Source organism: Pristis pectinata, chromosome 2, assembly GCF_009764475.1.
Source record: "Pristis pectinata isolate sPriPec2 chromosome 2, sPriPec2.1.pri, whole genome shotgun sequence".
In the NCBI taxonomy this organism is placed as follows: Eukaryota; Metazoa; Chordata; class Chondrichthyes; order Rhinopristiformes; family Pristidae; genus Pristis; species Pristis pectinata.
Window position 1 is genome coordinate 95,329,859 of NC_067406.1, and position 15,784 is coordinate 95,345,642.

At 38.3% G+C, this 15,784-nt stretch overlaps 1 protein-coding gene across 20 annotated transcripts in view; it reads right to left on the bottom strand.

The window, feature by feature from the left end:
* ank2b (ankyrin 2b, neuronal) overlaps window positions 1–15,784 on the bottom strand; it is a 781,056-nt gene that overhangs the window by 155,507 nt on the left and 609,765 nt on the right. For all 20 annotated transcript variants that reach the window (XM_052010179.1, XM_052010168.1, XM_052010170.1 and 17 more), the window contains 3 exons: window positions 13,976–14,074; window positions 8,050–8,148; window positions 3,924–4,121 (listed from right to left, as the gene is read on the bottom strand). In XM_052010179.1, the coding sequence (XP_051866139.1) occupies window positions 3,924–4,121; window positions 8,050–8,148; window positions 13,976–14,074 (396 nt within the window). The remainder of the gene's footprint in view (window positions 1–3,923; window positions 4,122–8,049; window positions 8,149–13,975; window positions 14,075–15,784) is intronic.

Sequence of the window (15,784 nt, forward strand, 5' to 3'; positions counted from 1 at the left end):
GTGCTGCTTGTGATCAGTGTTGAGGGAAGAGAGTGGACTACACCAGGTTTATGTAGCACATCTAAGAGAGCTGTCTAGATCATTGTTTTCATTTCAACAATCAGGAACCAGTGCAGAATTTGCTTGAATTATGAGGAGAGACTAGAGAGGCTGGGATAGCTTTCCTGAGCTAGTCCTGTTTGGGCCAAATGCAGGCAAACAGGACTAGCTCAGGAAGACACTGTGGTCAGCATGGATGAGTTGGGCAGAAGGCCTGTTTCTATGCTGTATAGCTCTATGACTCTAATTAAAGTATTGCAAAATGGGGAGCAGCCTGCAGATAAATTAAATGTTTGGATCCACTTAGCAAATGGTGCAATAACACAATTAGATTCAAAAGAATGACTAAATGGGAAAGGAGTGGAAACGGTTAAAGATGAAGTTGCTTAATGGGAAAAATGCAATGTAGACTGGGCAAATAAATCAAAAAGAACAATTAGCAGATGGAGAAATAAACAAGCTGTGGGAAAGGTTCAAACCAAAGATGATAAGGCGCAGAGAAAGCATTTTCATTGTTAAAAGCTCTGCAAAAATCTGGAAGGGGAAGAAAAATATGAATTTTAATAATTATTCCAGAAATAGTGGGTAATTCTTTAGAGACTACAATATGTGATGAAATTAGACATAAAAATTCTAATGAGATACAAGATTCTTAAGTCATTGCTTTGTAGCATAAAGTGTAGTTAGATTCCATCAGTAAGAAAGGCTTAATTCATGGTGAACCAAAATTCACCAAAACATTCCATCCGAGCATCCTGCATGAAACATCTTATGTAAATGTTGAGAAATTATGAAGCTCTGAGATGCATGCATGATTCATAAATGGGTTGCATGGAGGTAGAGCAAGAAATTAGGAAAGCTTGCAGAATGTAATGGTTTATTGCTCAGAGAACTGGATACAACAGTGGTGAGGTAATTTTCAGTTTTATAGGGTGAAAGTGCAACTGTATTACTGTGTACAGTATTGATCTCCTCATCTAAGTAAGGTTATTAATGTATTGTAAGTTATTCAGTGAAGATTTACTACACTAAGTTGGAAGGCATTTCACTGAAACACATAATTTCCTGACAGATCTTGACAGGCTGAACATGGGGAGAATATTTCCTCTTGTGGGAGAATCCAAAACAAGAGATCGCTGCTTAAAAATAAAGGATTGCTCATTTAAAACAGATTTTTTTTCTCTTTCAGAAGGACATGAGTCTTTAGAACTCTCCTCCTCAAATGAAAGTGGAAGCAGAGTCATTGAATATTTTTAAGGCAGATGTAGATAGGTTATTGAAAATCAAAAGGATGAAAAGTTACTGTGGCTGGGTGAAGTTGAGGTTAATAAGATCAACTGTGGACTTATTAAATTATGGAACTTTAGAAGTGCTGAAGATTATAATAATACCAAGGTTAAACCCATTCACCGATCTCTCAGATTGTTTTTTCCTCCCCATCATAGCATCTTTATTGTAGGGTTACTGGCTGAACATCAAACATTCCGGAATCAGAAAATTCATGGTCTTTTAGCAGGCAAGCTGGGTGAAGGTGGTGCAATCAAAGGGGAAGTTCGTCATGGATGAGATTTCTGTACAATCAAGTAAGGAGAGCTCAGGAGCTTGCTGGATAATGTGGACAGAACTGTACTGTATTCTGAGTGATTGCTGAAGTTAGTTACATCCAAGTTTAGAGTGAGTAACAGATTGCAAGGGAACTGTGAAGATGGTTGCTCGCCTATACAGAATGAGAGGGGGTATATATGAATGGATGGCAAGGGTTACAAAAAGGGTTATAGATACAGTATGCAAGGTACAATAAACAGAGGTCATATTAGCAGACAAGAGTTTGTAGCATTTTTACACATATTTTCAATAATTTCATAGAACCCCTCATATATCATATTATTTGTTATGTTTGTACTTATATCATTTTATTTGCAGTGTTTGTTCAGTTTTAATTAACTTTTAAAGTGTTCTAGGCTGCACTGTTTTGTGAGCCTAACTACATTCACTCTACCCAGATGGGTTCAGGCTGAACTCAGTGGATAGATGTATGAGAAAATGACATACAAAGGTCACTCATTCTCCATTCTGACGTATGCGGCACATTCCCTGAAGGTGCACACTTTGCAATGAATTTGCATTTTCATAACATTTTAAATCAACTAGAAAAAGCCAAAATGTTTTGGAATCATTTAAATGTGTGCCCTGTCGAACAACCAGTTTTCATTTAAATTTTGAAAATCTGAGTTTAAGACTATCAAATTACATTGCATTTTTCATATCAGAAGTTCTGGGCAGCCCCCATGACCCTGTTTTATTTGTTTTGATTTCTTCCTTGTGAGAAAAACGATATCAATAAAGTTGTCCAAAGGCAATCAATTAAATGCCAGTCATTCATCTTGAAATTGTTATGGTTTCCTAAATATGCATTATGAAGCGATGTTTTAATTTAAAATAAAACCTGGAGCTATAAATCTGGAGTGCTACAGTCCCAAACGTGAGGTACAAGTCTGAATATCTTGGCTGGAATTACCTCTTGGGTTTTACTTAATAGACTGCTAGATTGGCTGGCAATAGAATAGAGGGAAAAATAACCTTGGGGAAAGTGGGAGGGGGTGCCTGCTCAATTACTCCACCTACAAGGTCAATCAAGGATTTGATAGCTGTAAATATCTAATAATAGCTTTCTATTTTACTTTTACTTTTCTTGCCATGACCTGTATTAAAGTTGCAAATCAGCGGCATAAGCTGGGTAGAAATTCAAGTCAGGCTACATTACTAAATTAGTATTATTGAATCTGCTGTCCATTATCTGGCCTATCATATACTCAGTTATACTGAGGTCAATAAAACTGCGTGTCAGTAGATATCCAAAGGTCAGCATGTGGGTTGTCTGGAACGAAATTCTACCCAGCTCCTTTCTATCCTCTGTATCCTTCATTATAATGGGGCTAAAAGGAACACATTTAAATCAGTGTCTCACAGTATACTGTAACTAGTAGACTGATTTAAAATTCCCTGTTGCCAGGGAAGTGTAAGGGAGGTGGGTCATGGTTCCCCGATGCTGCCTTGAACACTTCTTGTGGGCCATGAGAGATTGAGTCTTCAATGATATGTGGTCTCCCTCATGACAAGCTCTTGAATGGCAACCTCTTTCCAAAGCTGTGATCTGCAATCTGCCTACTTCTGAATTGTCGCTAGAGTGTGTGTGGAAAGAACTTCCCATGAAATGGTCTGATGAGAAATTAATGTGGCTAACTACTGGGTGGGGAATGGAATAGAACAGAAAAGAATTATAACCAGGTTAAATATGTGAGTCCCTCTTAAGCCCCAGAGTTGCTTCCATCCCTATAAATGGAGGGTCTGATAATCGGAAATGTGGAGTTTAATGAACCTGCTGCATAGCCAGGGTATTGACTCACAGCAGATGAAACATTTTTTTCTGAACTTCCATGGCAGACAGAGAGAATAGGGATCGAACAAGCACCTGTTATTTCATTATTACCCCAGTGAACATCTGGCACCAATGTAGGATTGCAGACTAACTCAACGTTTTGCCAGGCTCTGAAGGGGAAAAAAGAACTTGGGGGTGGGGGGTATTTCTATAATCAATTCTTGCACCCAGTCTATAAATGTCTGTAAAAGAAAGAAATCAATCTGAATTCACCTGCCTATTAATTAATGTTGAAGTTTCAAATTCAATTTAAAATGTTTTGATTCAAGTTTTCTTAAAGCAAATCGTACAAAGCAGAGCCAGGATTAGAGGTAATTAGATATCCTAAAATTAAATCCTTTGACCTTTAGAAAGTTCAGTTACCCAAAATTCAAGCATTGCTTTATTTTCAGTAATAAATAATCACAAGGTAAATGTCTTTGGCACAGTTACTTCTTATGATTACCTTTGTGGCCACACTGACATTGGCATTTTTATCCATCAGACACGAAACCATTTCCACATGTCCCTCCTGTGATGCCAGATGAAGGGGTGTAACCCCCTGCTTTGTTAATGCATTAGTCTCTGCTCCATATTCCAGTAAGGCAGTAGCAATTTCCATTTGGTTCTTCTTGGCAGCAATGTGGAGAGGTGTGTAGCCATTCTGGAAAAGTATTAAAATTTAGACCAGAGGCAATTAGCATCTTCCAGTTTATACTAAATTTTCAAATCAATTTTGCAAAATGTTAGCTGCAGTTAAACTCACCAATTATCAAATTTGCTGATCAAAAATTAACTTGCTGCGTCATTAATCTGAATGATATTTACCTTTTATATAAATCTGATTTACAAGTTAAAATAACTTGGCAAACTCCAACTGCAAAGTATTTCAGTATCTTTCAGACCAAACAATTAGCAGATATCTAATTACATAAAGGATATATAAAATATGTGATGTATAAACTATAGTGAAAGGGTTTGGAGTACATCTATCAAACCACTAATAAAACTTTCAGTCATAGTGAACTCCAGGTCACTGTACTTTCTTAACCATTTCGAAACAATCCATCCTCATTTCATTTGCTCTCCCATACTTTTTATACCTGCTATAACTTGGCTGACTTGAAAGCAAATATATTCATACTAATTATACCTAATAATCATCCTGATTAATTAAGCATAATAAAAGGAAGGATCCATAGCAACTGGAAGAATACACTTTAAGACATTACTTCAGTCCAATGCCTCATCCTGCTGTGAGACAAGTAGGTTGGTGTAGATGTTCAAGAAACGTTATCAGTTTAAGTACTCCTGTTGGTTATTGATTTCAACAGAGGAAAGGTTTGAGAGGAGCAGAAGCTTAATGAGAACTCACTAACCTGGATAGTCTGATTGTTGGCATATTAACACTGTCAGTACTTTAATTCCAGTAATGTCAGCATTAAATTTTGCTGACCAGAAAAGCTAGAGAATATAATTTTTCTCTTGATCCCATGCACTAAATGTGTACAACACGTGAACATTGCTCTCCACTTCCAAAATTTGGTTCCATTGACTCCAAGTACAAGAAAACCTGGAGTACAACTGTTTCCACATTTAATGCATGCAACCAAGAACAAATTTCCACCCGATTAAATTTCCAAACCATTTTTGGAGATGGGACAAAAGTGTTGAAACTATTAGAGTGTAACCAAAGTTTCTCTGAAACTAGAACACTGTAAGATATCTTTGAGGACAATTTTTTGTGATAAAGAGACCAGCTATTGCACGAGACGATATAACTGTTGCACTTCAAGTCATGAAAATTATGAACAACTAATTTTACTGTTAACATTACTGCATATAGGTTGCACAATTTGTACATAAGCCAATGGTAACTGGGTTATACAGAGCTTCAAAATTTCCATTTCACTTCTGACCTGACCAGACTTGATTTAATTCTGAATGATCTACTTCACTTCATAACTAAATGTCCTAGAATTTTGACAAATTCCAGAAAAATCTCGAAAATAATGAATGTTTACAATATAACCAGAAAACGACGATAACTCTTCTTATCTTAAATCTAAGAAGGGCACATTGAGCATCTACAAGGATTTTTAAACAAGTGTAGGTCACACTCATAACTTATGGATAATTATTAACCATATGAATTCATATTTAAACTAACGTTATCTGAGATCAGTTTGTTCTTCCAATATCTTTTAACTGCTTCATAGAGCTAACCTCAACCTATATTTATTCCTATCAGATTTTGGTAAAAAAAAGTGTTGGATGATTCAGCCAATTATTTTTCTGGCTTTCAAAACATTTTTTTTCCCTTTTGCAGCAACAAGCTGATTTCCAGTTTTTTCCAAGAATTTTCAGTTTTTTTTATTTAGGGCTTGTGATATTTTTCAAGTCCTTATTGAAGCAGAACAGTCCAGATGGACTTAGTCCTACATTTAACATCTGGAGGCCTAACCTAAATTTTATTTCAGGGTTCAACCATGCCGTTTAATTCTGATACCATTTCCAAAAGCCAACAGGTTTCAGGACAAAATACAAGAATGCTGTACCATTCACATGCGGATAAAGATTATTTGTGCAACAGATATTCATCTACAGTTTCGGGCTTCAATTATGCAGCAGTGATCTGTTTAACTGATGCTGCAAATGATGCATGCAGACTAGAGATGATCCAATGTTCCTTAAATATAAATTAGACGGAATATAAAATGTCTCCTTTCATGTTAATTTTGGGATAAGTGAAACATATCTTTAATAGCATGATTTCTCCCCAGACTTTTGTAGAATTTTAAATGTGCTACTATAATTCAATCTCTTAATGCAGGAAAGAAATCAAAGTGGAAAAATTCCTCCAGAGGTCAATGGACTTTCAAACTTATTGGGGCTGGATTGCAAAGGTGAAGATGTTGTGCTTCAGATGAAGTAAACTCTGGCCAGACCCAATGTGAAGGGCTAAGTTCATTTTTAAGCACTACACCTCAGGAAGAATATATTGGATTTGGAGCAATGCAGTGGAAATTTACCAGAATGATGACGGGGTTACATGAAGTAAGTTTACAATCCCTTGAGTTTAGAAGCTTGGGAGATGATCCAGCTGTGTTTAAAATTATCAAGGGAATTTGATAAGATAGTTATTGAAAAACTATTTCCTCTGGGATTAGGGAAACAACAAAGAAGGGGGCACCATTAAATCTAGACTATTTATAAAAGTCAATAAGCGTGTTTTCCATTGCAAAGGTTAGTGGAAATCTGGAGTCCTCTCTTCAAAAGCTGATCAATGCTGAGTCAACTGAAATCTTCTGATAAGGGCAGCATGGATAAAAATCAGAGCTGGGGGATAGATCAGCTATGATTCAATAAAATGGGAGACCAAACTCAAGAGACTGAGCAGCCTGCTCCTGTTCCCATGCTTCTAATTCTCCAAGGCATGGATTCTTGTTTTCACAACTTAATTATTTGGTTGCTTACACTTTATGTAAATGTTACTTGTCATTTGGTCCATGTTAGAGCGACAATAGCTATAATTTATGTTCTACTTCCTCTATTTGTTTCAGTGTAGTATTGCATCACAAGAACCAAAATACTATGGGAATGGAGCTTCCACAAATAAAAGCCATTGTCTATTCTGGGTTCCAGCTGCATAGTCTTTTGGTAGTTTTTAAGATTCTGTTTAAAAAAAGTCTAATGCCATTGGTCTAATTTTAGATAGTCTTAGATGCCTACCTTATAAGATCTTACCTTTCAGAACTTGTGATATATAGTATTCATTCAGAACTTGTGAAAACTTAATATTTAATTTAAAAAAAATCATATTGTTTAAGTATACTTTCCATAAGGGAAATAATTGTGTCTTATTTTGCAACAGATAAGGAACACTGTTAGAGAATAAAGAAATACTTCCTTAAAACATAAATCCTGCAAACATGTGATATCACAATGGTGAAAACATTTCAGATTGATTCCTGGGATGGAGGGACTGTCCCAGGAGGAAAGATTAAACATGATGGCCTAAATTCTCCAGAGTTCTGAAGAACAAGAGACAACTTCTTTGAAGCTTTACTGAGTATTTTCAGGAATGTTGTTTTCACTGGCCGTTACCTCCAGAATCAGGTGTCGCCATCTCAAGATAAGGGCATGGCCGTTCAGGAATGCAATGAGAAAAAATTTCTTCACCCTAGGGTAGAGAACCTTTGGAATTGTGACCTAGTATATTCAATACATAAATTGACAGATGTTTTGATATCAAGAGAATCAATGTTGACATGGGGGTCAGTGCAGGAAAGTGGTATTCAGGTAAAAACTTAGTCATGATCTCTTTGAGTTGTTGAGCAGGCATGAGGGTTCAAATGAACTACTGCTGCTTATGTTATATGTCTTCAGGTTCCAAGGATTTTTGTTAATGAAGGCAGTGCCCCTTAAATTTGCACACCAACAGTTTTCCTTTTTATTCTGTTAGCAAAGGACTTTACATTAAAATACAATTGTCAGTTAAATTACTGCTAAACATAGAAACATTAAAACATCTACAGGATCTTGTTCTGAGGTCCTTGACAGAATTATTAACCTGCAGCTATTATTAGTACCTTTGCAGTGGCATGAGGAGAGGCACCTTTCTCCAGCAGCAACAGTGCCACCTTCTGGTTGTCATAGTGAGCAGCAACGTGGAGTGGGGTTAGGCCATTCTGTAAGAATTCATCTTTGTTAATACGTGGTGTTAACAGCTACAGTAGTACGTTAGTAAACCACAAATACAAAAAAAAGGTGCAGTTAAATAATCTTTAACAGGAAAAAAAATCAGAAATGGAAAGACAGGTGCCTAAAGAAAGGGAATAAAGCAGATTTTTCAACACGCTGATATAGATTCTACTGTTGAACTGCTGAGCTTCCTCTACATTCACATAAGTAAAGAAGCTTTCATAATTTAAAGCTGATGCAATGATTTGGAAAGGCATTTTTTTTTTCCTGGAGCAAAACACAAAAGGAAATGCAACTCAACCATGGCTAACAAAAAAAGTTAAGGATTTTACTGGATCCAAAGAGGAGCCACGTATAGTTGCCACAAAAAAGTAGTGAGCCTGAGGATTGGGAGCACTTTAGAATTCAGCAAAAATGGACTATAATGGACAAGATATTGATTAAGAGAGGAAAATAGAATAAACTTGCAAAGAACATGTGGACTATAGAAGCTTCTGCAGGTATGACGGAATTGATGGCTTTGTGGTCAAGTCTGCAGATGATACAAAGGTAGTTGGAGGGACAGGTAGTGTTGAGGAAGCAGGGAGTCTGCAAAAAGACTTGGACAGGTTGGGAGAATGGGCAAAGAAGTGGCAGATGCATACAGCATAGGGAAATGTATGGTCATGCACTTCAGTAGAAGGAGTAAAGGCGTGGACTATTTTCTAAACAGGGAGCGAATTCAGAAATTGGAGGTGCAAAGGGACTTCAGGATTCATTAAAGGCTAACTTGCAGGTTGAGTCGGTAATAAGGAAGGCAAATGCAATGTTAGCATTCATTTTAAGAGGACTAGAATATAAAAGCAAGGATATAATGCTGAGGTTTTATAAGGTGTTGGTCAGACTACATTTGGAGTATTGTGAGTAGTTTTGGGCTCCATATCTAGGGAATGATGTGCTGGCATTGGAGAGGGTCCAGAGGAAGTTTATGAGAATGATCCCGAGAATGAAAGGGTTAATGTACGAGGAGCATTTGATGGTTCTGGGCCTGTACTCGCTGGAGTTTAGAAGGATGGGGGGGGGGGGGGGAAATCTTATTGGAAACCTACCAAATATTGAAAGGCCTGGCTAGAGTGGAGGTGGAGAGGATGTTTCCAGCAGAGGGGGAGTCTAGTACCAGAGGGCACAGCCTCAGAATAGAAGGACATCCCTTTAGAATAGAGTTGAAGAGGAATTTCTTTAGCCAGAGGGTGGTGAACCAGTGGAATTCATTGCCACAGACAGCTGTGGAGGGCAAGTCACTGGGTATATTTAAAGAGGGAGTTGATAGGTTCTTGATTAGTAAGGGCGTCAAAGGTTACGGGGAGAAGGCAAGAGAATGGGGTTGAGAGGGAAAAATAAATCAGCCTTGATTGAATGTTAGAGCAGACTCTATGGGCCGAATAGCCCAGTTCTGCTCCTATGTCTTATGGTCTTATGGTATGTAAAAAAAGATCAGTGAAGACAATTTTTGGGCCTAGTGACTCACAAAATGGAGAAACAAATGAAAGTGCAATTAATACTTCGGTTCTGTCTTCACAAATAAGTCCACAAATAACTTCTCAGGAATGCTAGGGAACCAAGAATCTACTGAACAGAAAGAATTAAAGAAAATTAGTATTTGGAAAAAAGAAGCTCTGGAGAAGTTTATGGGACTGAAAACCAACAAATCTGCAGGGCCTCTGCATTCCAAGATAATTAAAATTGGTAGAAATGGGAATAGTGGATCTACCGGTTTTCATCTTCCAAAATTCAATAGATTATGCAAAGGTTCCTGCGGATTTCAGGGTGGCAGATATAACCCTACTATTTAAATAAAGGAAGGCAAGAGAAAACTAAGAACTACAGACCTCAGATCAGTCTGGGGAAAATACAGTTAGCATTATAAAGGGTGCAATAACAGGACATCTGGAAAAAAATATCAATGGGATTAGATAAAATCAATGAGTGTTTCTAAAAAGGAAGGTGTATTTGACAAATCTAATGGAGTTTTTTTGAGGATGTTATCTGTAGAATAGATAAGGGAGAACGAGTGAATAGGGTGTATTTAAATTTTTAGAAGACTTTTGATAAAGTTCGATAAAAAAGATTAGTGTACCAAATTAAAGCACGTGGGATTAAAAGTAACATCGTAGCTGGATTAAGAATTGGTTGACAGACAAGAAAAAGAGAGTAGGCATAAACAAGTCTTTTTCCAGATGGCCGTTGGTGACTAGTTGCATAATGAAGGGATCAGTACTTGGTCCCACCTATTCAAGACATTCAAGGCTAGATGGGATCTATCCCAGAATGCTATGGGAAACAAGGGAACAGACTGTTTCTGCCCGCCAGAGATTTTTGCATCTTTATTAGCCACAGGCGAGGTAGAGAGGACTGGATGATACCTAATGTTGTTTCCTTGTTTACAAAGGGCAGCAGGGATAAGCCAGTGATAAACTTTAATAATGATAGGAAAATTATTGGAGAAAATTCAAAGGGACGGGGCTCATGTACTTATGGAAAGGCATGTATTGATTAGGGATAGTCAGCATGGCTTTGTGAAGAGGAAATCCTGCCTCATTAATTTGATTGAGTTTTTTGAGGAAATAACCAAGGAAATTGATGTTAGTGCTAGATTTGGTCAATTTGGACTTTAGTAAGACATTTGACAAGGTCCTGCATGGTAGGCTGGTCCAAAAAGGTTAAGGCACAGGAGATCCAAGGTGAGCTGGCTAATTGGATCCAAGATTGGCTTGGTGACAGGAGGTAGAGGGGAGTGGTGGAAAGGTACTTCTCTGATTGGAAGTCTGTGACCTGTGGTGTATTGCAGGGATTGGTGTTTGTGATGTATATTGACAACTTGGATGTGAAGGTAGAAGGTATGATTAGTAAGTTTATGGATGACAGAAAAATTGGTAGAGCTGTGGATGGTGAAGAAGTTTGTCTGAGGCTACAGCTGGATATGGATCAGATGAAAAGTTGGGCAGAGTACTGGAAGATGGAACTGAATTTCGACAAGTGCGAGATGATGATTTTGGGAAGTCAAATAGGGGAGATTATACAGTTAATGGCCACTAAGAAATGCCGATGAACAGGAGACCCAGGGTTACACAGGTGTATATAGGGTGGTGAAGAAGGTACATGGTGTGCTTGATTTCAAGGTCAGGGCATAGAATATGAGAGATGGGACGTTATGTTGCAACTTTACAAAACACTGGTTAAGCTGCACATGGAGCATTGTGTGCAGTACTGATCACCACACTGTAGGAAGGAAGTGATTATGCTGGACAGAGAGTAGAGGAGATTCACCAGGTCTTCCCTGGACTGGTTGATTTTAGTTATGGGGAAAGATTGGATAGGCTGGATCTGTTTTCCCTGGAATAAACAAGGCTGAGGCCTGACCTGCTGGAGGTATATAAGATTATGAAATGCATAGATAGGGTAGATAGTCAAAATCTTTTCACCATAGTAGGGGGTATCAAAACCAGGAAGGCATAGACTTAAAGTGAGAGGAAGGAGTTTTAATGGGAATCTGGGTAAGTTTTTTTAAAACACAGAGAGTAGTAATATCTTGAATGCACTGCCATAGGAGGTGGTGGAATTTAGATAAAATCACTACATTTAAGAGACATTTAGACAGACATTTAAATGGGCAAGGCATAGGAAGGTACAGTTCTAATGCAGGTAAATGGGATTAGTGTGGAAGAGCAAAAAGGTCAACATGGACATCACGGGCCAAAGGGCCATTTTCTGTGCTGAACTATTCCATGACACCAACAATTTGGATGTGTGAACCAAATGTAAAATTTCTAACTTTGCTGACAACACAAAATTGGGTGGGATTGTGAGTGGTGAGAAGGATGCAAAGAGGCTATCAAGGCAATTTAGACCAGTATAACATGGATAGGTATGAAATTATCCTTTTTGGCAGGAACAACAGAAAGGCAGAATATTATGTTGATGTACAGAGGGTTCTGGGTCACTGAAAGCAGTCAAGCAGTTAAGAAGGCAAAAGGGTAAATGGTATGTTTGGCCTTCATTGCAAGAGTTTTTGAATACAGGAGGAGCAAGGGTGTCTTACCACAATTATATAGGGCCTGAGGCCATGCTTGGAATACTGTGTGAAGTTTTGGTTTCTATATCTAAGAAAGGATATACTTGCCATATAGGGATTGTAACAAAGGTTTACCAGACTGATTCCTGGAATGGTAGAACTGTCATAATCAATAAAGTCAATAATCAATAAGAAGATATCTCAATGAATTGCAAAATTCTTATGGAACTTGACAGGCTGGATACAGGGAGGGTGTTTCCCTTGGCTTTGGGAGAGAGGGATCTAAAACCAGATCCCTCAGTCTTAAAGTACAGGGTAAGATATGTAGGACTGAAATGAGGAGAAATTTCTTCATTCAGAGGATGGTGAACTTGTGGAATTCTCTCACGCAGAAGGCTGTGGAGGCCTTTGCTAAATATATTTAAAAAGGCAATAGATTTCCAGACACAAAAAGGTATCAAGGGCTTTTGAAGAAAGGACAGGAGGATGGCATTGAGATATAGGATCAGCCAGGATCACACTGAATGACAGCAGACTTGAAGGGCTGATCGGTCTATACCTGTTCCTATACATCTGTTTCAATGATTTTCTATTTCCTGCAGGCAAGAGATAGACAAAGAAAAGAAAATCATGACTGTTCAGGCCTATTGGTTTTCATCTGCAATCAAAAAAAAATGCAAGTGCTTGCCCATTAAAGGGATTTTCCTGTTCTGCACTTTAATCGAATTTTCATTTTTGTCCCGTGAATATTTCTACTCAAAGTTCATTGTTGTGGCTTTACACTGCACATGCTGAGGTGGAAGTGTTACTCACAGAAATATAAAGAGAATATAACTCAACTGGAGATCTTCCATTTCTGCACCATACCCATCCTGTTTATTCAATGATAAACAGGTGAACATAAGTTAGCCATTGTTTACTTTGGTTCTAAGGAGATGAATTATACAACAGGAAGCGCCTGGTCTTGTTGCAAATAAAATGTAGGCTGCTTTGGTATCATCCCCTCCTCTGGCACCCTGGAGGCAGGAAGTTGGTGCTTCACCAACGTAAGAGAGTCAAGGTGGTCAATAGCAAACCCAGATATTGACTTTTACTGTACTTTCAAGAATCCCTCACTTGATGGAAGGAATATGAAGGTCCAAATTAATGTATAAGCAGAAGATTTTAGCAATGTTAAAACCTTCTATAAAAGAGGTCAGTGTCTTAGAAGCAGACAGGAATCCTAAAACATCTTTATTTTAAATGTTTGGTAACCACAGGAACAAACATAGGCAGACAAAATTTAAAAGCAGTGCATTACTGAGAAAGGAATATGAAACAGGTCTGCAGTCCCTTGTGATTCATGTTAAATCTAGAAAGGTGCTGTGAGCATAGTATTGCTTCAGGTTTGGAAAACTACATCCTAAATGTGAGTGGAGGAGTGGGGGAGAAACGACCATGCAGGTAACATTTTAACATGCAAGACAGATGATTTGGACAAGCTACAGGAAAATAGACTCAATTGCAATGACATTAAATACTTCATATATATTGGCATGTCAGCAATAAAAAATTTATTCAGTGGCCTAAAAGATCACGGATTTTGTAATGTTTTATGCATGAGCCAATGAGATTATGAATCTTTTAAACATCAATGCAAATTTATTTTTATGGTCCAAAATACTGCAGGCCAGAATTGCGCCAGTTTCATCTTCTCATTGCAGATAAAACTAACACCACATGCAGATTCCAAACTGAATTTTTAAAGTTCTCTCTTAACTTGCCTTGCCAGCAGAGTCTGGAGAAGCTGAGCGCTGCAGAAGGAGTTTTGCCACATCTAGGCTCCCGTACTTAGCTGCGACATGTAGTGGGGTAAATCCCTTCTGCGATAGGGGACAGAGGAAACAGAACTGCTGCTTAGTTAGGAGGCATGCTTGGAATACAGTATAAATAAGGAACAGGGATACAAATATACTGTATTACACCAAAGGAAAAAGTAGGTGAGGTTAAACAATGATACAATACTGGTAGTTTTGCCATAAATGAGATACTAGTCAGCAAAATTTAGGGATGACAGGCAATGAGGAACATTGTAATGGAATTCCTTGAATGATTAGCTACATCAACTGTCCAAAACTGAAAAGGTACTGAAAGTGGGTACAACATCTGCAGCTGTGTCATATGCCAACTGGTGGATAGCTTTCACTTCCCCCACACAGGTTGCCTTGAAATCATATAAATTGTCACATTAAAGTGAATACATGTTGTAAGAATGGAAAATGCCACAGCCAGCAGCAAAACACAATAAATAATTGCACTCAGGATGCTGACCATAAGTCATTTTTGATTTCATCCCTTATCAGCCTTGGTTCTGAAGAGATTTATCATTTCTCATTGTTACTCAGATACACATATTACTGCAATTAATATACATTGAGACTGTCAGGAGGAGACTGTCACATAATGAATGTTCTAATATCTTTCCAAAGACACATCAATATGCACGTTAGTTTCCATGTAGCCATTTCTCCAGTTGTCTTTACAAAGTGTTTGTGCTAAAAATAGCTGGATTGAAGTGTCTTGTTAGAACATAGAACAGTACAGCATCAACAGGCCCTTCAACCGACAATGTCTGTGCCGACCATGATGCCAAATTAAACTAATCCCGTCTGCCTGCACATGATCCATAATCCCTCTATTCCCTGCAGGTTCTTGTGGCTGTCTACATGCCTCTTACATGTCACAATCCCATCTACTTCCTGTTCCTATCCCCACTCCCTGGCAGTGCTTCCCAGGCACCTACCACTCTCTGTGTTAAAAAGACTTGCCTTACACATCTCCTTTAAACTTCCCTTCTCTCACATTAAAGCTATGGCCTCCAGTATTTGACATTTCCTCTCCAAGAAAAGAAGGTCTATCGAACCAATCTATGCCTTATCTAACTTTATAAACTTCTACCAGGTCTCCCCTCAGCTTCTGATGCTCCAGAGAAAATAATCCAAGTTTGTCCAACCTCTCCTTATGGCTAATACTCTCTCATCCAAGCAACATCCTTGTGAACCTCCTCTGCATCCTCTCCAAAGACTCCACATCCTTCCTGTATTGTGACGACCAGAACTGAACAAGATATTCCAAATGATGCCAAACCGAAGATTTATACAGCTGCAACATGACTTTCCAACTTTCTCATTAATTCCTGACCGATGACGGCAAGCTTGCCATACACCTTCTTTACCACCCTATTGATAGAGGCAGAGTTATATACAGCACAGAAACAGGCCCTTCAGCCCAACTGGTCCATGCCAGCCAAGATGCCTTATCGAAGCTAGTCCCATTTGCCAGCGTTTGGCCCATAACTTTCTAAACCTTTCTAATCCATGTACCTGTCCAACTGTCTTTTAAAAGTTGTTGTTGTACCTGCCTCAACCACTTCCTCTGGCAGCTCATTCCACATAGATACCACACTTTATGTAAAAAAGTTGCCCCCCAAGTTCCTTTTATATCTTTCTCCTTCCTCCTTAAACATTTGCCCTCAAGTTTTTGATTCCCCAACTCTGGGGAAAAAGACTGTGCATTCACCCTATCTATGCCCA